The sequence below is a fragment of the Poecilia formosa genome, unplaced genomic scaffold, assembly GCF_000485575.1.
Source record: "Poecilia formosa unplaced genomic scaffold, Poecilia_formosa-5.1.2 Scaffold28, whole genome shotgun sequence".
Classification (NCBI taxonomy): Eukaryota; Metazoa; Chordata; class Actinopteri; order Cyprinodontiformes; family Poeciliidae; genus Poecilia; species Poecilia formosa.
This window is the reverse complement of record NW_006799967.1, coordinates 1,536,399-1,563,244: the sequence shown is the minus strand read 5'-3', so window position 1 is coordinate 1,563,244 and position 26,846 is coordinate 1,536,399. Positions and strand designations below refer to the sequence as shown.

At 38.5% G+C, this 26,846-nt stretch overlaps 1 protein-coding gene across 14 annotated transcripts in view; it reads right to left on the bottom strand.

Annotated features, from left to right (window-relative positions):
* The window catches only part of fcho2 (FCH and mu domain containing endocytic adaptor 2), a 56,541-nt gene extending 30,135 nt beyond the window's left edge, over nucleotides 1-26,406 (bottom strand). For 13 of the 14 annotated variants that reach the window (XM_016669850.1, XM_016669853.1, XM_007548848.2 and 10 more), the window contains exons 1-7: nucleotides 26,139-26,308; nucleotides 14,257-14,348; nucleotides 10,211-10,285; nucleotides 9,988-10,129; nucleotides 8,262-8,414; nucleotides 7,939-8,043; nucleotides 5,371-5,469 (exon numbers count right to left, since the gene is read on the bottom strand). In XM_016669850.1, the coding sequence (XP_016525336.1) occupies nucleotides 5,371-5,469; nucleotides 7,939-8,043; nucleotides 8,262-8,414; nucleotides 9,988-10,129; nucleotides 10,211-10,285; nucleotides 14,257-14,348; nucleotides 26,139-26,171 (699 nt within the window). In that variant the 5' untranslated portion in view covers nucleotides 26,172-26,308. The other variant, XM_016669851.1, reaches the window with a different exon arrangement.
* Nucleotides 26,407-26,846: the final 440 nt, after the last annotated feature.

Genomic DNA, 26,846 nt, shown 5'->3' with positions numbered 1-26,846 from the left:
GTAGCCTGTAGGCTACCGATGTTCTTGTCTATGTCCAGCTACGTACATTAATTTTTTCCCCAAAAAAGTTATAGAAAGGGAATATCTAAGAATCCTCCACCACACACGCACGCACGTACGCACACACACGTCGTTCAATCAGACAGCTATTTTTAATCCATAGGGGGGGCCCAGAAAATGTTTGGAAACCACTGCAGAACAGCGACCATTTAAAACCAGAAACAAACATTATATTTTGCCAATATGATAAAGCAAATATAGATCAAATATATTAATCAAGGTTAGTTATTTTATACCAAGATCCAAAATAAACAGGTAAGTTTTTAGCCTCGATTTAAGGGAACAGCATCTTCACAGTTTTCTGGAAGTTTCTTCCAGATTGGTGGAGGATAGAAACTGAGCTCTGCTTCTCCATGTTTGGTTCTGGTGCTGGTGATGCAGAGTCGACTAGAACCAGAAGATCCGAGAGGTCGGGAAGGTTGATACTTTAATGCACTTTATTTTAAGCTACTAAAACAAGCCGCCTGACACGGGGCGAGTTGCACCGACCATGCCTCCCTTCAGCAGAGAGGTTTGTTTCCAGTTGGACCACCGATGATTTAGATGTATTTTCTTTTCAGTCTGCAGTAAGGGAATGCCGTTTTGAGTCTTCATTAAATAACATCTAGCAGCAGGAGGTCACTCAGAGGTCCTTTGTCCTAAACATTTCAGTTTAATTCAGCGTGAGAATTTAGCATTTTTCAGATTATTATCTCGTTAGCTAAATATGCTAATACACAGTGGATTAAGTGTGTAGGTGCACAACTGTTTGCGTGACTCTAATGAAATCAGGATGTGCCAAAATAGAAAAGGCAGGGTACAAAACAGGGTTATTATTCCTATTTTTTTTCCAATAAAACTGGTAATATTTCTGTGATGCTAACAGAGTTTGGCAACAGCAGTCAGAAAAACCTGCGGAGATTTTTTTTTAGCTCTAATGAAAGTTCAAATCTAAAGAGAAAAATGTGTATTATGAAACTGAAACTGAAAAGATGAAACTCATCTAGAGACTTTTCTTATTGATTGCGTTGCATTACAACTGCATTCACTGGATCAATGCATTGAATATAAACTATACTTATGAAGAACCGTTTATAACAAACAGTTCCTCATCAGTTTTAGTGATCCTCTCACAGTTTTACCAAACGCACACTTGATGCTGCTCCAACTTTCAATATTTGCAACACTTTAAGCTGACGCTTCTTTAGCAAGCGCAGCCCTACTGACTCTTACAGTTAGACCAGGGTGTCGGAGGATGTCTTTGTTACTGCCATGGTTACCCTCTGGGCAGGATCACACAAAGGTTAGCGCTTGTTTGCATGTGCACCTTTTGAGTTTGGTGAAGGGGGAAGTGCGAGCGACGCATAGGCATGAAGATAAAGACGAGGGGCTGACTGTTGCATCTCCACAAACTATTTAGATGTGCGTGATACTCCCGAGTGCTACAGCGAGTGACTCCACCATCAAAGCAAGACGGATTCACACACGTGTGTATGTGTGTGTGTGTGTCTATATATATGTGCCTGCCCCAGCCTCCCCCTACCCTTCTGGGCCCCCAGTGGTGAGGTAGAGTGCATTAGCCATCTATGCCCTGCCTAGCAGCAGAGGATGAGGGGGAGGGTGTTGGTGGTAAGAAGGTTGCCGTGGCGAGGAAGCGCACACGCAATCCGTCAGGTGCTGCTGGCGTGATGGTGGTCGCTAATGTCATCAAGGTGTCTTGCCCTGCTCATCTCATATAGACACACACACACACACACACACACGCGCTCATATGTCAACACAAACAAACAAAGAAAAAAAGGGTCCTCGTCTCTCCACTGAGACTTTTGCCCACATGCTACAAAACATGCGTCTGCCCCGAAGGCGCCCTCGCTCACACACAAACGCTCACTTACAAAAACAAACTCAGCACGCACAGTGACAGACGCACCTGCCTCTCCACGCAGCGAGCCGGCTTAACACTCTCGCTGCCTCTCTACGCAGCGCGCTTCTCACCACTTTTAAAAAGATGCAGTTCTTTCTCTTTCTTCTCACTCATCTGTCTGTCACTGGTCGCTCAGAGCCGATGCTCTCTGCAGCCTCTTTAAAGATAGCTGATAAGATGCCATGGTTGCTTTGGCTAGGTTAAACAACGGCAATCACTTGTCGATGACAGCTTAGCAACGCAAAGTAGCTTAGCGTTAAAGCCGACTAATGGAGGATATTTGAGTAAACAAGCAAAAACAACAGACTGAGCCGTTTCCCTTTTAGTGGGGAGTCGGTCTCCTTTTCCCCACTAAAGTTAGACCGAGCCAGGAGCTTTTTATGTCACACTAGAAACGGCTACATGGTTTAAAAACTCGGAATTGAAAGGAAAAAGCAACTGCATGATGCTGCCACTACCGGTTCTGTTTTTGTTGGTTGAAAAGCAAAATAGCAGCCAGACGCTGCTGATAGGTGGGACAAACATCAGCAAAATCCTTGGAAAAGTGAGCATTTTATGGTCAGTTAACAGCAAAAATAAAATTTTATGAAGTATTTTTGGTCCAGTTTCCATTGCAAATATCTTAGTACACTTGAAATAAAGACAAAACTAACTTTTGAGTAGCTTTTTTTTTTTTTTTTTTTAGCAAGATATAAGAGCTTCTTCTTTAAGCAAACAATTCTTCAAAATTGGTTTAAGTACTAGTTCCACTGGCAAATTATTTCACTTATAACAAGATCTTTTTCCCATGTTATAAGTGGAACAAGTACCTTTTTTTTTTAACCAATTTTAAGGGATTTTTAAAAAACTTAAAATAAGCTCCTGTATCTTGCTAAAAAGTTACTTGTAAGTTAGTTCTGCCTTATTTTAAGTGTACTTATATTTGAACAAGAAACTAGATCAAAAACACTTTGAAAGAGGGGGAAAAAAAACTAATATCTTCTAGCACCGTTGCTGGTGTTCACAGCAGAGCAGCGAACGTCTCAGCAGGTTTAGCATAAAGCGACGTTGTGGAGAGTTCAGAGCAGAAACCTGCAAGCTTTACAGTCCAAAGAGCCCTTTCTGTCCTTCGGCTCTTTCACAGCCGCAAATGTTTTGAAAGGAGAAAACGCATAATTGTTGATGAATATCTACTGTTGCAAATTTGTTGCAATTATTAAAAGAACCACAATTTTACTTTTATTTTAAGAAAATAAGAAAGAAAAGAATGATTTTTTTATTATATTGGGTGTGGAAAATGATGCAATGTTTCCAACCTGCAAAGTTAGATCTACAGAAACATTGCAGGTATTTTATTGCATTGCATGCTGTTGATATTCAATATATTTATTCCATGAAAAAAAAATTATATATATATATAATTTATTTTTTAATTATATATATATTAGTTGATTCTTTATCAGTTTTAGCCAAAGTTATTAAGTGTAAGGTTTAAAGAGCCTCTTGAGGCTCCAGAGTTGCAGGTTGCAGACCCCTGGTTCAGAGGAATGGTAAAAAAAATATATAAACTAACATCTAAAACACTTCAGGTCTACAACAGCATGTCAAATGATACAAGATGTGTTTAGAAAATGCTAACCAAAACAAGTATCCATTGTTTTGGTTTGCATAGGAAAATGTCTAATTTCTCAAAAACACAGCCTACGCTACTAAAAATCTCTCCAAATAGGCCACAAACCTTGTAAAGCAAAGCTCTTTTAACAGATGACACTAAGAGCTGTTTGACCATCAAAAAGCTTCATAATTGGTGAAACCAAGCAAAGCATGTCTGCACAAACTCTTCATTATCAACTTTGAAGCATGGAGGTGGAGGAGTGATCATCAGGGCCAATCTGCTCTGGCCCAGATTGGAGTATTTGTGATGTCCATGATGCAAAACAAAGGAGCCAATCTGCAATTGCTGAACAAGAAAAGAGTCCAGTGGAGGCAAAGGCCTCGACTGCGTTGGAGGTTTAAAATAGCAGGAACAAATCTCAAGCCTGAAACCTGAAGAGAACTGAAGTAATTTTCCTGACGAGGAATTTAAAACTTCTCCACACTGATGCTAAAAGTTCTACCTGCTGCAGGATCGTGAGCCAAAATGAGCTTCTTCTGTGTTTATGATGATTTTTATGGGAAAACTTTTCCCCAAAATGTACAGCAGCATCATGAAGACAAGGTAAATGTCTATTTCCAATGTTAAAATTTCATTTCTACGTTAAAGATAAAAGAGATTTTAAATGTGACATCCCTAAGATACACTCAAAGATATAAATGAGATGAATAAGAGTCAATTAAAAAAGAAAAAGTCGACATCAAACATGTTTCCAAAACTGATCTTTCTTTTTTTCACTCCCACAAACTCGATGATTTCACCACAACGATGCAAACTGTTCCTGTAGGAGACATCCTTCACCCAATAAGATTGACACTTAAAAGTTTTATTTGAAAAACATGCAAAATGTAAGAGCAGGCACATTTTTTTGGTAAGAGGTAAAAAGAATAAACACATTAAAGTATCGAGGTGGTCATCTGTTGTTTTAGTTGGGTTTTCTGGAAATTGTCCAGTTAAAATATACAGAACAATTTAGGATTAGATATCCAGACACACACGTGAAAAAAATAATCACTGGAAGGGTTTTAATTAGTCAAGTCAGAAGAAAATATGCAATTTCATTAGAATTTCTTGGACAGAAATCAGAAAAAAACGTAGAAACTTTTATAGTTTTCAGACCAAAATCAAAAGATGCTGCATCAGAGCTTCACAGAAACAACACAGCAAAAAAAGTGAATTTGTCTAAATAAAAAACAACTTAAAAAAAGGCATACTTTCATTACAGAAAGCAAATCTCAATAACCTAATAAGATAATTTAAAAAAATCTTTAAAAAGGTGGTACTCTTTCTTCTTTTTTTGTTTTTTGTGTTTCTTCCTGTGTTGTGGTGAAAATATATGTTCAGAGTTCAGAGTCGATTACATCTTTAGACATCGACAGGCCAGGTGTGAGGCGGTGAGGGATTTTATTTGATGGTGCGACATCGCCCTCTACAGGCCATAAAAATAGAGCCGCTGGAAACTAATAAAAACATGCCAGCAGAATGCAGTAAATCTTGACCATTAAGTCAAATTGCTGAATAAATAATAAAAAGAAACAACCTAGAAAGCATTAAATACTGATTAATGGCGCTCTGTGAGTGATGTTTGAAAACCTTTCCAGCTGAACCTACAAGACTTTAACAGTCAGAAAGTGAAGACTTGATCAGCCTTGATCAAATGGATAATTTCCTGGTTTTCAGCTCAATTACTGAACCAGGTGACAGATGACGGAGGATCGCTCGGCGAGCAGCGCTCCGGATCAACACACTGGCGACGTCAGAGACACACACTCACCTCTCCGATCTGAACGTGCGTTTCCTCCACAGACTGCAAGTACGAGCGGATGATCTCCTTCATGTGGAGAATGTGGTTTTCCTCGATGTCCTGGAATCTCTGAAACAGACGCAGACGATATCTATCGTCAGGCGACAACAAAGTGACCGCGTGCCAAACAACCTGACGTCACGCCATCGAGAGGATGGGAAAGCAAAAGAAACAAGAGCGTGACTTTGACTCGAAGGGAAATCTTCGCGCTGTGACCTCATATGTGTGAGTGTCTGGGTGGTCCGAGGCGCGCGCACAACATAAGTCCTTTCACGAGATGTCGATTGTGATCATGTCAGGCGCTGGCGAGGATGAATTTCTGGCGTGTTTTTTTTTTTTTTTTTTTTTTTTTTTTTTTTTTTTTTTTTTTACTGCAGTGCTCGCGCAGAGATCACAGGGCTCGAACGCTCTTGTTCAGATCTGGGTTCTGGACGTAAACTGAGACGCCTGAGCTCAAGCAGTCATGAAGAGAAAAATCCAGGCATTAGTGGGGAGATTAGCTCTTAATAATCACAAAAAGAACCCAGATACAGAGCCTCCCATGTGAAGTACGAGGGTGTGCAGCCACAGCGCCACGCAGAAGTATTCATACACCCTGAGATTTTTTTTACATTTCGTCATGTGACATGTGATGTTTATCCTCAACGTAATCTGTAGTTACGGACTGAAACAAATCAGGGTATTATCGTAAAGCCGACTTCAGTTGTAGGCTCAGAGATCCATGGAATACGAGTCTCTTTGCACATTTAAAGACTAAAACCTTTGACCGTTCTTTGAAAAGTAGTTTCAAGGTCAGTCAGTGCTGCCACAGATTAGAGCACAGAAGGCTGAACACAAAGATTTTTTAGAAGCTGTTTTCAAAACTTTATGTCCTTTTCTGAGCAAAATTATTCAAGTCAATTCAAACTCATTTCAAAAAGGCTTTATTTATCTCAGAGGGGAAATTAAATGCTGTCCCAACTCATATCATCTAATTATCTCCAGAGAGTCGTTATGGATGGTGATGCTGTGAGCAGGAAGGAGCTCCAGTAGCAGTCAGTCTCGCAGCCTTCTGACTGAAGGCTGTTGCGCATAACTACGACATGATAACAGCTCAATATTTGGACAGCAGAGATGATGTTGCACAGCAACACACCTTGGACAACACCATCTGTCGTTGGCAAGCGCTGCTTATCCACCTCATTTGCTTTTGCCGCCTCTCTTTAAGCCTCTGCCTGCCCTTATGATTAGAAATAGACGGAGGTGGTGACATAATCCTTGTCCAATATGATCAATTGAAGAGATGGATAGAATTTTTTTTATTCTGTCACTAGGACTGAAACAATTAATTTGATTAATTGTGATTAATCGATTATTGAAATAATTGTTAAACAATTAATAACTGATTAATTGCAGAAAGGAACATACTCTGACTTTAAATTAATGAGTTACATCAATTTTTAATTTCCCTTCGCGATCAATAAAGTTTTTCTGAATTTGAATTTGAATACAGAGTTTAAAAAAAAGCAGTTTGGTGAATAAAACAACATATTTAGAGCAGCAATTAACCCAAAACTGTACAAGAACTATATACATTTTGCATTTAAAATAAAAAAAATCCTTTTGTCTGTAAGTGGTGTAGATTTATCTTCAAACCAGTTCAAGTTTACTAAAGGAACGATATGGTATTGCATTTTAGGTAATAAAATGTTTATTTTTCTTACTTATCAAATAATTTTTATTATTTGTTTATTTGTATATTTTAATGTATTTCTAATATTGTATAAAAGTCTTAAGTGGCTAAATGAAAATTTGTGCAATTTTCTTATCTAATTAATCGATTAATCATCTGAATATCGATTAATCGATTACTAAAATGACTGCTCTATCACATACAAAATATACAGAAATTGGTGGTTGTAACATGAACAAAGTGGGGGGAAAAAGGTTCAAAGGGGTATAAATACTTTTGCTGTACTTGCAATCTTACTCACCGTGTGTTCTTGCTGTGTGTCTGCCAGCAAGAACACGCAGACAAGCAGAACACACACGCAGGAGGCCCAGTGATGTCAGACGCACATGTGTTCACAGTGTTTATAATTATGTCTCCACATGTGAAGCGTGGGAGACGAGCCGTAGACGGCGATCCAGCGGAAGCGCGAGCCGCAACGCCGCTTCCTCCGCAACAGCGAGGGGAGAAGAACGGCGGGGCTAACTCGAACCAGCTCTAGTGGCAGTGCCGCTGCAGTCCACCAGGATATGGAGGCCCAATTCTGCTGAGCTGATTTTAATTTGGAGTTTATCTAATCAGCCGCTCGGATGGATCCAATCAGGGTCTTTGCACAACGATCCGGTTACAGAGGAAAAAACACAATCTGGAGACGATACAGGACCCGAAACATGGAACAGACGAGCGCCGGACTAACAGATTACGCAACAAAGCGTTTGCATGCCACAAAGATGGACGAAAAGCAGAGTTTGAGAACACATTTGTCTTTAGAGTACATGCACACAGAGAGGGGCCGGGGGAGAGAGAAACCAGCTAAGATTCATAAAAACCTGTGACGTTTCTGCCATCTTCTGTTCAAAGTCGGACTTGGCTGAAGCGTACTTCTCCACATATGACTTGTAGGTCTCTATGGCTTTTTTGGCTTTCACTCCAGCCTGGAAAGTGAAAACAAACAGATCGATGACTTACGCTGGTTTGCTTTCCGGATCAGGTTAAACGTATCGGAGTGAAACCAGAGATCGAGTTCAACATCTGAGGAAAGGATTCGCTCAGGTTTTGTGTTTCCGTAAACCAGGACACACTTCATCATGCTACATTAGCGTACCGGGGACATGTGCGTATGTGTATGTGCAAAAAAAGGGTGACCTCCCACCTTGTCCACGTCTCGCTGGGTGGCCCCCTCTTTGCGGAGCCGCTCCTGCTCCACGGTTTTGGCATTGTAGTTCTCCTTGGACTTCTGAAGAGACTGAGAGATGGACTGGATGCTCTGGACGGCCTCCAGGGTTGGCGCCACTTCTTCTTTTGTCTGAAAGGCCGCGCGTGCTCGTTAGGTCGCTCAACAAGACAAACGACGTTTGCAAGAGTCACAGATTGCTCTGGTCCTTATTTATGTCAATTAAAAGGAAACACTTGCCCTAAACGGCCGTTCCTCTGCAGGAAAATGACTTCACCCCAAATCAGAGTTACTGCGCAATTCACATGTGGAAATTCCAGACTTTCAGAGTTACAGCTGAGACTTTTAGGTTAATTCAAACTGGGCAGGTCAGTGTTAACGCACACAATTAATCTGAACATTTTAACTTGTTAGCGTTACATAACGCAGATTAATCAAACTACTATTTTGACCTAAAAGTCTATCCTGAATATGAAAACTTGGAAAACTGAGAATCTTCAGACATGTTTGGTTTAAGACAATAATTTTTTTTTAGCAAAAGTGCATACAGTGACGGTTTTTTGCTATGGGACATATGGGCATTTGCCCAGGGCGGCATTAGAAGGGAGTGGGTCACCCAGGATCTAAAAAATTAAATGCATCTTATCTGTCAATTGTCCCCAGAACAAATTTGTTACTACTAGTATGCATGTCTAATGGAGTAAGCTTACCTTAGTTGCAGTTTTGTACTGAGAGACTACATCTGCTTTCTGCTAAAAATAAATAAAAATAAAATAAAATAAATAATTGCCTGCATTTCAATTGGTTGTAGGCCTTGCACAAATGCCTGCATATTTATATTTCAAGCTTACAAAGTTAAGCATAGTGATTAATCGGATTACATTTTTTAATCGACTGACAGGACCAATTTTAAAGCATAAATAGCTAAAAAAAAAAAAAAGGAGACGGACAGATGAATGGATGTTGCCATGGATAATCGAGTTCCAGATTAGGAAGTAGGAATCCTGTAAAATCCTCTCCCAGCTCCTCTGTTAATTCTCACACATGTGAAGCAGACCCTTAGCCAGGCAGAGGAGGAAGTAATTAAACCTACAGACTCGCTGTGAAACGTATACAACTTTGTATCTGAACGGTTTTACTTTATACGCAGAATGGCGGTGCAAAATAAAAAGCCATAAAACTACACAAGCGTTTGGAGGAAGAAGGCGTCACCGGATTCTCCGGCAGGGGGCTGCAGTGTGTTTCCACACAAAAGCTTTAAAAACCTCAAGTTGGAGCAGAAAATGACAGGAGCAAGAGAAATCCATGTGAATAAAAACATCAAGGTGCCACAAAATCGCCCCGTTTTAATCAAGGAAGCGCTCTAGTTTACGTCTTCCAGAATAGAACGAAGACAAAATAGTGCTGAAATATAAGAACAGAACGTTTTCTGCCAAGGGGAGGGTTTGTTTAAATACACACATTTAGACAAACTGCAAGTTTAGGTCCTTCTTGAAGATAGGGGCTACAAAACAGAAACCTAAATGAGCGCTTTAGGGATAAATAGGTAACCATAGAAACAAAATTAAGCCGTTCCTCATAGTGAAAAGGATTTTCTGCAGCTAAAATGACTTAATTCAAAACTTTATATCTACCGTAGCACATGAAAACCGCACGATGCCATCATAAAAAGGAAACAATTAACTCAAATCTTATGTGTCTTTACCTTCTTATGAGCTTTGGCCTGTTCTTCCACATATCTCTGCACTTCTTTTATAAGGTCTTGCAGCTTCTTCACTAGCTCCATGTGACAGGTGGCCAGTTTCTCCGTTGAGCTTTTGAAGATATCCCACATTGGTGCAAAGGTCCTGTCGAACCGATTGAGAAAGATTCTTGTTATTAATGTTTTTTGTTTTTTATTATTATTTTAAGGGAACGCATAAACTCACCCCAGCTGAGAGAAGTTACCAGCTGACTTGGCGAGTTTGGTCATGGACCTGGCGTAGGCCTCTTCAATGACACTCCTGCAGAGAGAAGAGACGTGATATAATGACTAAAATACAGAGTATTATATATTGTTATCCATTACATGAGTAAGTACGGTTAACAATTAATTAATTTAACTGAAATGTGACTAAAGTTCAGGTTTTGACTGAGTACAAATATTGTCTCTAAACTTTTTGTTGAAGATGAATATAAATCTACATGCAGTACCTCTAATTTATTTTACTTTGTGACTCAACAAAAGGACCAAAACTGACATAATTAAAAATAAAATACATAAATGGCACAATAAAAATCAATACAGTTGTGATGTTTTTTTAGTTTTGTTTTGTTTACTTATCACTCTTATTATTTTAGCATTATACGTAAATATATATATATTTTTGTATTTTTTTTTTCTTTTCAACTTATTTTATTGTTTTTGTGCAGCACTTTGGTGCCGTTTTAAACCTGTTTTTAAAGTGCTATTTAAGTAAACTTGACATTGACAAATAACATTTTTCAATTCATTTACAAAAAGAGAGAATTTTGCTATACGTTTCATAATTTAATTGACATTCATTTGCATTTTTGCAAATGAATGTTTGAACAAATTATATTTTCAAGCACATAAATTCAATTTTGCTGTTTAAAAAAAAAAGTATTCTTCCTTTTACTTTTTAGATGCATTCATTTAGTTAATTTATTTATTCTTTATTTTGCCCCGCCCCTCACACAGCTCCTTTTACTTCCTTTACAACAATGCGACAGGAAGAGAGAGGGGAAAAAAATATATAAACCGCTGCAGCATCGCAGAAAAAGTCTGAATTATACATCTCGTCCAGCCATCTTGTCTCGGCAGTCAAGGTCGTTCAGGGGGAAACGGGTGAACCGAGCGTGAACTCACTCGGCAAGTACGCAGCATTCAAGCAACGACAAAAGCCTTTGCAGAAGATGCAGCGAGACAGAGAGATACAGTGCTGTGTGTCGTCACGTTACGGACACACGTCTCGACGCGTTGGAATGGGATTAGAACAAAACTAACAGACTATTTATAAAAAAAAATAACAAAAAAAGGATGAAGGATAAAGTGCAAACTTGTCTAATGTATTTTAAAATATTCTACACGAATTACTCAAAACTGACTTGATGCCAGAAGGCAGCATGGCGATAATATTAGGGCAGCTGGGGGATTTATACATTTTAAAGATTAGTCAAATTTTTGGTTTTTGAAGATTTCCTTTTTGGAAAATCTGTTTTTTTTTTTATTTCTTTTTCTTTTTCCACCAATGCATTCCTTGTATTTCCATAGTTCAGAGTGATGTCAGTACGCACCAGGCCGCCATCTTGTTTGACAACTGTCGTTTTACAGCTTCTGTTTACCTGGACTTTGAATTCAGGTCAACTCTACGACAAAATATAAGGGTCAGGTTAAGATTTGTTTTGTTTTTTATTTTATTTATTTTTTTTGCAATAATGCAGTAATAATGTTACACAATTCAAACACTGTGAGAATAAAGTCTGGATATTACCAGAATAAAGTCATAAAATTAGGAGAATTGAATCAGAATTGTTTGAACAGTCCCAACACAAACAATAACAAAACATTAATAATTCAAGCCTTTTTCTCATTAAAATGACTTTTTCCTAGTAATTTTAACACATTCTTCTGATAAAACTATACTCTTGTAATTAAACCAGGCCTCGTACCCGGCCATACAATTAATTGAAGAGAGGATTTATTTATTTTACATTTTCTGTCATTTGTAAGTATATTTAAAAAAAACAACAACAAAAAAAACATTAAAATTGGAAATCCAATCTAGACTTGATTTTTCAAGCCAAATCGCCCATTTCTAGTAAATATTGTGATGTCTATTTAAAATTCAGGTTCATAACACCTGGACTATATTAGCCAACAATTACTGGACTCCAAATAGTCCATTGCTGTATGAATATTACACACACTGATGGTAGAAGATTCATTTTATGGCTTCTTACACATTTTTACTAAGGAAACCAGTAAATATGGAGGAACCTTGAAGTCACCTTATTTAACAAACATCTAAAGGTCATTAAAAAAGCCAACATGTAAATACTGCAATAGGATTTGAATAACAAATCGTCTCTCTTATTCAACTGGAGGCTCCTGGTAAATCATGACGAAGTCGCCTCACTATAGAAAGCAGTCCTTTCATCTCCAAGACTAGAACAGATGTGAATGAAGGCCTCCAATAAATGACCAGTTCAGTTCGATCTTTTCAGTTCTTCAGCGTACGAGGAATCGCAATAAAAGACCGAAAGATGCTGGGGGTACTGGTGTGGTGCGCTGACCTTTATCACCACTAGAGGGAGCAGTAGTGCCGTTTTGAAGGTGTAAAGATGACCTAAGCTACTGACTGACAAGCAAGTCCACAATGTGATTGAAAGAAGGCTAAATTCTGTACGAACTTTCTACAAATGTAACGTAAGAAAAAAACAGAACAATTTCAAACTTTTCCAGGCTTACAGTTCTAGATTTTTTTTATGTATTATTTATTTATTTTACATGCAGTTTTTATGGCATCCTTGACACTCTAGTACAAAATACTCACCGTGAAATTCTAAAACAGTACAAGTACCAAAACTCCAGAGACAAAAAAACCAATCTGGATTGAAGAGTGTGGCTTGAAGCTCCTTTTCTTGGCACTGTGAGTAAACTCAGAGCAGCTATTAAAAAAAAAAAAAATCAATTTCTTGTATTTGCTCACAGATTGGAAGAATAAGACACTAAATGAAGTAGCTAAAGTGGAATTTGCAAACCCTGTTTTCATTTAGTTTTATCGTTTCATTCATAAAAACTAAACACTGCAGAATGCAGATGCGTCCTTTGCTACAAATGATCTGTATCGGTCCAACTCTTGAAACAAATTCTAGATTGTAGATCAGTTACAATGTGACCGATCCTTAAGGGGAGATCTATTAAGTCTAACTCTATGCTTTGTGCTCTGCTTTGTTGTTTCTTTTACATTATATTTATAAATTCCTAATTGTACTTTCTTGAATGAAAGTTTGCTGCAGTTTGCTGTTGTCATTTTCGTTTATTTCTCCTAATTGCACTGATTGAACGAATCAAAGTTTTTACATGTTTGACTAAGTTTTGCGAAGTTACTGGCGTATCTAAGTGTGCTGGACCAGTGCAGAATTATCAAATACATTTGTAATTCTGTAAATTTATGTCTGTATTTTAAAAAAAAAAAGAAACATTTAAAGTCCATTCAGCACTGTTTTTCTGTATCTGTACTAAAGCTCAGATATTCATATCGGTATCAGAAGTGAAAAAAGTGAATTGGTGCATCCCTAGAAGAGATCGAATTATTTGCATCTCTTAATGTATTTATAATATTCTATTAAAAAAAAGGCTGAAATGACTAATCCGCAGAATGTGCCAATTTTTTTTTATCCCATTAATCATCGCATTAATCAATATATTAATCAACAAGTAACCAGAACTTGCAGCCCTAACAGGAATCCTGTCATTTCGTGTCAATACTTGCTCAGTCATCTCGGTGAGGCAAATGACATTCCCCAGGGTCCAATAAAGAGTCGGGATGACTCACTCGTCTGCAACCGACAGACGGAAGAATTTCCTGTCGGATTCCAGCGGTAGACCTGGTGTCATGTGACACTTTCTGAGCGCACACCTTTCACACGGCAGAGAGAATCCGGGTTTTAAAGACAACCTGTCATTACGCTGTTGTGGGAATGCAGAGACTGCCGGTGCCAGGTCGGAGGTGGGCTCCCACGGCGGCGAAGTCTGCATCAAATCCACACCGCGTGCAGATGTGCAAACTTAACGAAACGATTAACGCTTTCAGCCGAGAACTGACTGCTGTTAGAGGAGCAACACGAAGGACAGGAAATGCTGGTAAGGCTGTCCCAGATTTAAACCCGCATAAACAAGACAGACATGGTGCGCGCAGAACGGCCCGCTGGTGTCGGCGCACTCGCATCGCCGCCTCCTCAGACTCACCTTTCTCTGATGAAGTCCGTCAGCTCCTTGGAGGAAATCTGCCCGTGCTTCATGTTGTGGTACAGCACATCAAAGCCATTGTTCTTTTCTCCCTGCATTTCAAACACACACACACACACACAAATAGATAAATCAAGCTGTGAAAATGAAAAAAAATATATATATAATAATAATAATAAAGTGGAACAAACAGTTCCAAACCAGTTCACAGATCAGACATTACCATGAACAGGTTTTCTACCATCAGCTTCCTCACTGTCTGGATCGACTCCAGCTGCGACTGCAGAACCTTCTGGTCGATCATGCTCACCTTAGCCATGTTTGAGACTTTTAAGCTAAGACAGACAGCAGCGTATTGGTCTAAGGCCACCTGAGATGTGAGAGTCTGTTTGTCGTATCCGTTCACTGGGCAACGGTGTCCCGTTGCACCACTGCTTTAAAGAGTGAGGGGCCTATGAATTATAGATTTAAAAAAAATGTTTGGTGCTTAAATGAGAAGCTTTTTTTTAATGCAGACTGGATATTAGTTGAATTTTGCAGCTTATTTGCCATCTGACTGCATTGCACTGCACTTTGCCCTTATTTTACGTTTTATCAATAGATGTGTTTTACTTGTATTCATCCGTTTACTATGCATCATTATGTGTTCATGCTTATTTTTCTATTTCCAATTATTTTTAGTTTACTTTCTCTCATTTTTTCCAAGTGTTTTTTTATGTCTCTATTGTTTGTTAACTATGTTAATAGTGCCTGAGAAATTATCTCTGAATGCAAGATAGGTAAAATAAAATAAATAAAAAGTGGACCATACATAACACAACATAAATCCAAAATTATTTGTTTAAAAATCACCTACTTGCCGATTTTATTTTATTTTTTCATATCTAAAATATTCTGAAGAAAAAGCAAGTTGGGAAGCTAAAATACATCATTGTAATTCTACTTGACATGCTATTGGCTGCCATTTGCAATGCAGCCAATCCAGAAGCGCCATCATTTTTCTTGGCTCTGATTGGCTGCACCATCAAGAGCGCAGATAACAAAGCCTGCAGATGTTAGCTTCTACATTTGTGCCAAGACTGTTTCCACTATGCGCATTAATGCATATCGGAGTCAGTTATAAGCATTTTTAGAAGCGGCATAAAATGTTCTTGGATTTTAGATGTTTGTGGACAGTGGTTTCCCTGAACCCACACAGTTACCCGCCGTCCTATCAGGTCAATAAATATTGAGCCACCTGTTAAATGAGCAATATTTTATATAGGTTTGTGCAATTACTTTTTTTTTCATCACAAAGTTATCTAAAAAAAAAAAACAAACATCCAAATTATTGCACCACAACCTATTTTCCATACAGCTTCTGCATGCAGACAACGCTGTTTAGACATGCATGTCTGCGCTGACTCTTAATGCTGCAGTCTACGCCTTGTAAATGTTCAACAAACTCTTCAATGCACCTGTTTCTATCACATTTTTTCCTTCCGTTAAATTTTCAATTGAAAGTTTGAATTCAGCTTAAAAAAAAGGGGAAAAAAAAGCTATCAATGATCTTTTGTGGCTTCTCCTCTTTAAGGAGAGCGTCGGTGAGTGTCTGTTGGAAAACTGCTAAGTCGGCACGATACTCCATGACTTTGCAAGGCACAATTTGTCCATTACACCAATCAGCACTTCTACACTAAAAATGTTTTTCTTTTGATCCAATAGAAAACAACAAACTACTTTTCGAAAAAAGGTACATTTTGGTTTTCCATTGGCTAGAAGCCACAAACAAGACAAATAACTAGTTGAAAAATATAATTCTCTATGCAAATGAGTCTATATTTGGGTTTCACTTTTTCAATTCCTCAAATAAATGACAGTTTCGATGATATTCTAATGTATCGTAATTAACCTGTACATTATAAGTGTGATGAATTTATAGTTTTCAAGCCTGCAAGTTATTAAATCTACAAATGTGTCAGTGAAGAAGATCCCTCCATTGAACAATAATTATGCCATCAAATAATCAGATTTATATTAGTCTCTTCTATCAGCGTGATGAGGCCAGCACGTCTGATACGGTCAGGAGAAAAAACAAAACAAATGGCAATAAAGTGAAAACATTTTTTTTTGTGAAATAAATACTACTGTGACTTAATTATGGATTTATAGGAAAAACTCAACTGGTGTGCAGAATAGCTATCGTCATGAAATCTAATTCTGCTTTAGCAACTGCTCTGAACTTTTAAAGGGCAACATTTATCGGGCACTTTCATGAAAAGCCACCCTGTGTTTTCTCATAAAAAAACAACAACAAGCAAATATCCTCATTTTGTTTGTTTTGGTTAAACTTAGAACATCCATCACCAAATCAGTGCCTGAATTTCCACTGTGTCCCATAAAGAAAGAAAAACCCATAATAATACATCTGCATTTGCTTTCAGATCAGTAGTAAGAGAACACACTGACCCTTAACGTTAAAACAAAAGTGACACTCAACCCCCGACGGCTTCCATGGATATTTCCTAATTCCTGTGCCGGATCTGCCGTCAGCAGATTTCCTGCGACATTAAAGTGGCTTTTCCACGCAGGCAAAGGTGAAAGTTCAAGAGAAAGTTTCTGTCAAAAGGCCTGGTGCTATATCAAACAGAACTACGGTATATTTGCAGAGCAAACAGCGGTTGAAACGAAAAGCATGCAGTTGTGGGTTTCAGCTCAACAGTCTGGTGTTTTGGCCCATCAAGCAGATCCACTGAGACACACTTCCTGTTGCAGTAATAAAACTATTAAAACCACTTTAGAAGTCTAACTATAACCACATATGTAGCGAACAGCTAAGCTTACTCAACAAGACAGACTGCGACACGGTTTCTTAGACAAGCTGTACGCTTTATAGACCAAAGTAAAAGGCAGCACAGTGAGGAGAACATGGAGAGCTGGCCAGTGGACCGACTAAACAGGGAAGTGACGACAGCCAGTGAAAACACACAGAGCAGAACAGAAACAGGAAGAAAGGCCATTCTGTGCACAACGAGTCCGTTCTTGTAGGGCTCGATATAAATGCGCCGTACACAAAAGAGAAATAAAAACAAACAAAGGAAACCGCTTGGGGCGTTTTTGCCTTTTTCCCCTCCAAGCTACAAAACTGGGACCGATTAAAATACATGACCTGACGATGTCACACCTTCACCCTGAGCGAACCAAAAACACACAGATTATTTCAAAAACTAGCACATATAAAAGATGAAAGTAAGACTGCATTATATCTACAACACGTATGGGCCAGTAGAAGGTTTACGCTCGATGATAGCCTTTAGTGAAAACACAATATTTACAGAAAAAAAACTATGTATTATAGAACCATTTAAAACCAGAGAAGGATCAATCATTTCTATTTGAGCTAAAAAAAATGTGACTGATTCTTACAGTTATAATAATGTCATCAAAAAAAAAACATTCATTCTTTGCTATTTTGATTCTAAAATAGGCCTGCCACAATAACAAATTTTGATGAATGCTAAATTGTCCCATAAGTTATTGCGATAAACAAAAACATGTTTGTTTTGGAACCATATTCCAGTAATATAATGGTAATGGCATAATAATAATGCAAGAACACATTCTTAAAACTCAATAAACTTTTTATTCTAGTGAATATCTTCCACTGGTGCTGGAGGACATTTTAAATATCCAAATTAAATAAACAAAAACAACATAAACAACAACTAAATAAAGTATGAAGTCTCTGTAAGCAAAACTGTCCTTCACGTTGCTTGTGGGCGACGCTCCTTCAGCTTCCAACGTTTCCAAACAGCAGAATGCATCTGCGAGCATCAGCAAAATGACGCAACCTTATACTTTCAGCCAGCTGACAGTGGCAGCACTGCTCTGCTCTATACAGCGAAGGGACACATTTTCTGGCAACCTCACCAAAAGTAACAATACGATGACTTTGGCAAAAAAAAAAAAAAAAAAAAAAAAAGAAACGTTGGTAGTTTTCAAAGAGCACAAAAAAACAAACAAAACAAAACATTTGTATGTAGTGAAAGTGAACTTTTTACAATATTTACCCATTTTCTGTAACTACAAAATATTGGTGGAAAATCCGCCTGTTATCGCAGATTTTTTCATAGAGGATATCTGAAAGAAAATACAGCTTGGGCTGGTGAAATACCTGAGAACAAAGCTTATTTTAGTTGACGCCGACTACTGGCTGTACCTACAAAAATAGAAAGAAGGAAGTCTGTAGATGCTTGCCATCGTGCGTAGTGATGCATACTGAGGTATGTAAGGTGTCTGAAGTTATGGAATAGCCATTTATAAACATGTATAGCTTGGTCCCAAGCATTCATGTATTTTAGCTAACCTCGAGTGACTATGATACCTAATGCCCACGAACTGTAACCTTGATAATGAAGAAACAGATTATCCCAAACCAACAAGAACTGAAGAAGCATGAACAGGCATAACATTACACAGAAAGAAGACCTTAATGATGAACCACCTCATACTGGGAACTTGTTCTGAATATGAGAAATACTTACGATGCCTGGAAAAATGAACCTTTTACACATTCCAAAACAAAGGATACGCTACGCCGTGCGACATGTCGGCCGGGGTTTGTTGGAGCAACAGCTCCGTTTTGCGACTGAGACAGATGTGCAACACGTGGGCCAAGCCATTACCACCAAAGACAGAAACTCATTCACAGTCTATTCTAATCCTGTCTGTGGCCAGGATCCTGCAATATGTTTGCTCTTAGGGAGACTCAGTGTCGTCAGAGGTTTTATGTCTTCTAAAACTGTAGGTAATAGTTCTGCAGCTAGTCAGCCTGCGTCACATTGGGATGTGCACAGCTGTCTTGGCTTGAAAGTTATGGGTCTCACACGCACGTAAAAGAAAGAAGGAAAGGATTGTTGACAGAGGAAGGAAAGAAAAACACAGTTTGGCTTAGATTTAAAACCAGCGTTTTAACGCACAACAACAAACTCGAAGGCTTAAACCGGATCCTTTGGCAAGAACCTGCCGGGGCACGTGTTTCTGAATAGTAGGATGATTTCTGAAAAATGTATTTCATGTTTTCTTTTTTTGTTTTTCATTTCCACCCAGAGTTTTAGTTTTCAGAAAAGTCAAAAGTTCTTTTTTTAATTGCAAATCCTGCAGAGCACTCCATAAAAGAACTTGTTCCTTCAGCTTGTTTATATTCCTACCCAGTTCCCATCTTTTGACATTTTGTGCCAACATTCTTCCATATTTCATATCCGCAAACCAGGCATATGACATATTATTAAAGACAACAACCGCAAAAAAATACTTTTTCACTTCCGATACCAATACAGATATCTGAGGTTTAATATCGGCCGATATCGACCTGATACAGAAAAGGTGTTTTGAATTGCTTAAAACATTTTTTTTTACATAAATGTACTGAATTAAAATTTTAACAACACAAATTTAATTTGTTCAGTCAGTTCAATTTAGGAGTATAACAGCCAATGTAAAAATAAATAGTACAGAAACTGAAACTGGTAAAAATAATAGGTTGACTACTTTGGTCAAATGTGTAAAAAAAAAAAAAACTGCAACAAAAGTTCTTCCAAATGCCTCAGAAAGTGCAATTAGAAGTTCTAAAAAATAATGTAAAATAAAGTACAAAGCATAGAATTAGACTGAATAGATCTGCCCTTATAGATCTGGCACACTGTCACCGATATCCTATCAAAATTATATTTTTCCATATTGGGATCGGTACTGATATTAATATCGGATCGGTGCATCTCTACTTTTAAGTCAGTTGAATGACTTCAATGAACACAACCCGAGAGAGGAGAAGGTATATCAACAAACAGCATTTTGCAAACTGAATGTTACATTGCAAAACAAAACCACATGTTGCTTTTGCAATGCTGGTCTGTATGCGCACATGATATTTTCATTCTGGAGTCCACCTAAGCATTAAAAAAAAAAAAAAAAGGAAGAAAAACAGACACCATATAATCTCAAATACCACCTGGTAGGAAAAGAGATAAAACCACTGTGTTGCCTACTTATCCTCTCTCATCTGCTGGGCAGAAGGAGGACAGGCATCCACTCCCCTTCTCTTCTGTTAGTGCTCCACACCAGCTGTAATATCCTGTGAGCGGGGAATCGAGTGTTTATTGCCTCACAGGCTGTAATGTAAGACATGGCATGGAGAGAGGCCTTATTATCTCACTGCTACCTGCTCCCTCCTGACAACCCAAGACGGACGGCTAAGACAAATTAAAACTGGAGAGTCGGCGAAGGCGTTCTGCAATTTATATAAGCATTCCAAGACATTCGGTATGGAGGCTGAAAAAAGGAGAACTCGTCTGTATATGGTTGGATGGAAAGTTGGCATACGACTTTAGTGTAGCAATTATCACGCACCGGTGCAAAATGAATTATAAGGAGGGTAAGTGCCCTCTGGGAGGCTTTGAGCACCTGGTTTTCTTGTTTTCCTTTGGCAAACAAGAAAACCAGAAGGAGAAAAACACAAAAGAGGCATAGATGGCATGCCGTCCTCCCTGCCCTGGGTGAAAGCAGCAGAAAATAAGTATGTCTGCAAACTTGTGTTAAGGAATTCAGACCCATCACAATACGGTCAAACTCATAACTCTAAAAGTCGTGGTTTTTCCTTTGCATTTGTTTTCCTTATTTCCAGGAAATGATCAGCCTTTGCTGATCATTTCGTCGTAAACGGACGAAAAAGAAAATGCTATGAGCTAATTCTTTGCATTGCTTTCTCAGAATGCACACCTAGCAGCTAATCTGGCAATTTGAGTGGAAGGTGCCAGAACTCGGTCTGAAAGTAGAAAAAATATACATCAATTGAGGCTTTAAAATATGCAGTTGCTGAAATTCACTGTAAGTTTTAATAGCAATCCACACATCACTTTCCTTTAGTTGTTAAAATGCCAAACATAATTAGTTTAACTTTCTCTTCATTGCAGTTGCACCTTCTGAATGTAAATTCATGGGTTTCTACTTCTTATGCACATCAGAAACATCTACCACCTTTCCTTTTGTTGCTCATCCACATCCCTCTTGATCGCAAAAATCGACTGCTGCTATTACATGAATGCTTAGTGAAAGCCAGACATGATTGTTCCTTCTCTGGTTGCTGCTGCATATGCTGCACACAACAGGAAACAACATTAAAAGTTATACTGATTGACAACTGTGGCTAACTACCACATCATTTTTTCCCCCCAACATACCCACATGCTGAAATACCGAAGGGAAATGACAGACTACAGATGTGGTAAAACTAATTCATTTGTTAGTGTGGCATTATGACTTTGTAGAGTTTTCATTTTTTGATTTTGCCCTTCGCTCAGGCTAGGTTATGGGACGCCAAAGTTAAATCTCCAGAGATTTCTGTCCTGGGCTCTTCTTTCTTGTTGGCTCCAGATGTAGATCATCTTCTTTCTTGTGGTTTCATCGTCACGAGTTTTGTTGGATGGTCTCTCTCTTTCGCCTGCCTTTGTGGTTCCACCTGAGGTCCTGCCTGATGTCGGTTGGCAGTTTTCGAAGGGAAGTGCCTTACCCGACGACATCTTTTCTTACTGATTTCTGCTTCTAGTGAGAGTCGGCAGGTTCTTTCCCATAGGTTGAGGTTACCAGTAGGTTGGGCAGCGAATGGGGAAATCCTGACAGTTGTTGAGGAATGACTGCGTTATTCCATGTGAGGGTTTGTTTGTCCTCCAGGTTTCAGCCCCGTACAGCAGCATGGAGTTGAACAGTCAGATCTTCGTGGCCAAGGTCAGCTTTCTGGACGCCCACATGTTCTTCAGGTAGATAAAGGCAACTCAATTCAACCCTTGCCTTGACAATGGAATACGTTGGAGAAGGTAGCGCAATTTTAGGCAAACCCTCCGTATTGCTTCCTATTACAAACTCTGCAGGACTTCAACTCCGAATGGAACCATTGAACAGAGGTTTCCTTTATTGCTGCCCCAGATGTCAGAACTCTGATCTGGGTGTTCTCGTTTCAGGTCACCAATCCAGCAGGATTTGATGATTGTTGTGGTGCTACACTAGATAAACAAGTAGTTACATTATTGTAACAATAATATAATATTGTGACAATACAAGGGCTGCCTAATCTATTGTTATTCCAATTCCTGTGTACACAATATGCATATTGTGAGGAACTGCTTGGACTGCAGTACATGTTAGCTAATTATTAAAGGGCCATATGCGCGCAAGTCCTTTGTGCCTCTGATATATTTGGTGACATTAGTTGTAGTATATGCTGAAGTCATAAAGAAATGACAACTTAGTTTTGGCAATTTCAGGGGGTTTTTTTCCATTTAATTTCAGAATTGTAAGTTTTTGTTTTTTTTTTAGTTGTTTTTTTTTTACTTGTGTATGCAAAGGTTAAAAATGACCGAAATAAATAAAATAATTGCTAAAAAAAATATGAATATGAATCAATAAATACTTGTTTTTGAGATAAAAATAAAAACCTAAACTTTTTTCCAGGATGTACTACTACTATATGGTGTCCATGTGTTCTAGGAAACAGAAGTAGAAAGACAATAACACAGTTTACTTATTAGCTTATTTACTATATCATTATCACAATGAGTTCCTAATATTGTGAAGTCCTATTTAATAAGGCAATAGTGTGTACTTGCGATGTCTTCACTAAAGGTTATGATACGAGATTCTCATGCAAGCTCAGGAGTCACAATATGTTAAGATTTTTAAAAACAATAATAATAATCTTGTTTCGCAACAATAATCAAGCAGTAAAAGAGAATATTACGAACTCTTCCCATCAGAATCAGGTTGACTTCGCACAACACAGTGTGACTGAGAACATGTCTGCCCGATTTATTACAAAACAAGTTTTTGGTGACTCCTTCAACTGAACCGAGAGCCAAAGGAAACAAAAGAAAATCAAAAATGTTTACAACTTTGCCAGCACTCCAAACAAAACAACTGAAGCTTAATCATGTAAAAATACTTCAAGAGTGGATGTAACTTCAAGGCAAAGTGAATCCTGTTTGAACCCAAGCGACCACACATGCAGGCTCCAGGGAAGAAAAGGCCATCCTGTTGGCTGAATCAGCTCTGTTTGCTTATCACACTTCCATCTTATTTTCCCATGACAGGCTGCAAGCAAACCAGACATGAGCACATAGTTTCAGGACAGAAACTACAAATCCGTCACACCAGTTTACATACGGAGGGAGACCTTTCAGCGGCTACACATGTCACACAAAATGAAGTTGGGTTAAACGCTGACAAAAAAAAAAAAAAAAAAAAAAGGGGAAATGAGATTGAGTCTGCGAGTGAATCCATCGAGCGGAAATTCTGCAGCCAGCGGCCAGCCGGGTGCTGCAATTCTGACAAAGAAAAAAACACTGAATTAGGAACTCTTCTAGTTCCTAATTCCTCAAAGAGCTTGTTTTTTTAAGCTGATAAGGAGATTTATTTTGACATCAGAGAGGAATGGCAAGATTGCAAATTAGAAAAAACACCCAATCAAAGTTAAGGAGCAGAAGATGGAGGCAGCTGGGGGGGGGGAGGAGACACTTCTCCAAGTTTTCACCTGCTTAGAAAAGTTTCAGTCAGAGAGCGTTTCAGATTTATGTGTCTGCTCAGAGAGCAGACTGGTAGTCAAGTCAAAAGGGAAATGGATGCATCCCCTAATGCCAAGTATGTGTGCCCTGCATACTAAACACACAGCTGATCGTTGCCATCACTGCATTCTCTTGTGTCCCGCTGCAGGGCACAAAGGGCAGATTGATGAATCAGGAGTGTCTCTGCTCTCCTCTTTTCTCGTTCAGGCAATTATGGAGTCTACTTGAGCAAAGATGACTAAATAAATAAAACTAATCATACAGGATTACGCCATCTTTATAGCTACATTTTTAAGGCACGTGGCATTGAAGAGATGGCTTCTCTGTAGCCGTTACCACACAGGTAAATGTAATTAGGGGAATCTAATAAGTTAAGGCTTTATTTTACCAGCTTCCAGCCAAGACGCCACACATTACTGTAGATTAGCATGAGCTATGCTACAGGCGAATAAACAAGAAGCAATACGATAAAAAAATAAAAACAAACAAGGCAGAAGCTAAGCTCTTCACTTAAAGATAAGTTTGGTTGTTTGGAAATATTTCCGGTCACAAAAACCAAAAAAGATCAGTGAAGAAGTTACGAGCCGCATGCTGACTGCAGGTTGGCTACCTACCGGAGCAGATAACCTGACTAACTACCAGCTAATATCAGGAGGTTAAATTCCCAGTTTTACATTAAAAAGAACAGAATAACCAGTTAAAAAATTCCACTCTATTAGCAGGTTTACAGATATCAGTTTTGCTAAAGTCTAAAGGAATAATTTTTACAGATAATATAACTGAACTGATCATATATTATCCTTGGAGCTGTAGGAACACGAGTTGCTTCCGTCTCACAGTTAGCTTTTCACTCAAGGTTATCAAACTGAGTTGGCCCATCCCAACTGTTCCAGGTGTAAAATCCACGTTTGGGGAAACACTGTGTGTTATCTAGAACCCATCATCCAGAGAGTCTGAAAACACAACAGCTTACTGAGACCTAATAGAGAGATTCAGCAGATATTTAACACCGCCCTTATACTTGGTTTATTCTGAGTCGGTGTGCTGTGGTGCACTTTTGATCCAATTGCCTCATTTGTGGTTACACTTCTAGCCGTGTGTTGCCTTCAAAAACAGCTTTTTATTTGCCGTTGGAGGGGGCAGCGTTCAGAATATATGGTGATAACGTAATATAATTTATAAACCCTACCCAGAATATTACTGAATGTCTGTTATGCATCTCTGCTAGTGACACAGCAGGAATTATTTTGGTACAGCAAAATGAAGTGTGATTTAAATGAGGACTGAATTGGAGGATACATCTTAAATCAACTAAATAGGTAAAATAATGTTTTAATGTACATACATAGCAAAAACGAACTCATTATGTGTAATTAATAAAAAAGGGGTTAGATCAATAAAGGGTCCTTTCATGACATCAATTTATAATGTCTTTAAAGCCAAGCAATGATTTTTTTTTCTTGCGCTATAGCATTTTAACGGTTACAGTCTAATTTGGGAGAAATATGTAATCCTTTGTTTTTACAAACAACGCAACTGACAAGTTAAAATAAATTGTAGCTATTTGCACTTGCTATGATGAATAACACTTAAAGCTGAAAAACTAGGCAAATTCAGGAATTCAAAGACGCCAAACAATACAAACATGGCACAGTGAATAAGTAAATATTTGAAGCAAGTTATGAAAAGAATCATCAACACGACCTGCTCTGACATAACTATGTGAATTTCTAATGAGCATTGAGATGACCTTTGACAGCACACACATTTTAATACAAACAGAAGCGCAACAACACCGGTTTATCTTTTAATCTACAACACATGTTTGGTTACTTTTTAAATATACTTAAATATTTGGATTTTAAAATTTTTTCGGGGTATTCTAACTAAGCTAAACATCTGGCCTCTTACGGAAACTTCTTCACGGAAGAAAGTGACGCGTACGACAGGGAGCCTGTGACTGGCAGCCGACGTGTCCAATAGCATTCTTGGAACTGACCGTAAACATTCCAAGAAATACAGACGCAGCCAATTACCGGAAAGAGGGGCGGATACTTAAGCCTCTCAAGTTAGATAGGTTCACAGAGGCCCAAACCCCGGGGTAAAAACAGAATAATTACCGAAGAACATTAATGCTGGTTGTGCAATTCAGGACCGGCTAGTCTGTCGGCACCGGACAGAACCTAGTAACCGCACGACTACGACCTGAATAATAAGGTCAGAATAGACAGAAAGGGAATAATGAGGTGTACCACCGGTGTTAACAGCATTAAAAAAATAAACACCACCTACCCAGAAATTTTCTAGGAAGTAAGGCGTTATCATTTTGTTCTGTTCCTCTTCGCCGCAACTCTTCAAGTAGCTGTAATGCAAATTTTAAAGCGTAAATCATCCACCGTTCTCCCCCCGTTTCTGTTGTATGTGCCTTTCACCGTTTTCCTCCTCTCCCCTTTCTTCTCCCTCCCCACCTTTAGACTCCACCTCCGCCAGGCGGTGCTGCACTGCTGCTTTCCCCAGCGGTTCCTTCTCCAGACCCGGGACGAAACAGCGCTACCATCGGCTGGTGAGGACACAGGCTAGGATGCTGCCTTCAGGTGCTCTCCGTAAATTCCTCAATCATACAAAGAAATTTTAAAAGGAAATCGAACGGCTTATTCTCGCCTCTTAGAGCTAAATAAATAGCCTTTGTTTGTTATATATATTTTTTCATATATAGTTTTAACTTAAGAAAATTTTTAAAAGTATTTTTCTGATAAGCATAGTATATATTTAAAAGATGACAGTACATTTAATTAATTTTTCACTGTAAAAAAACTAGTGTTTTTTGTAGATGTCCACTTCATTTTGGAATTTGCAAAAGAAGACATTTCCCTTTAAAACATTACACAGAAGTATTTAAAAATGTTATTATACATAAAGATTATAGCAGCAGAAAGGCTCCAGGTCTTCAGGAGATTGGAAGAGTTGACTTTAAACACAAAATACCTTGGATATAACTTG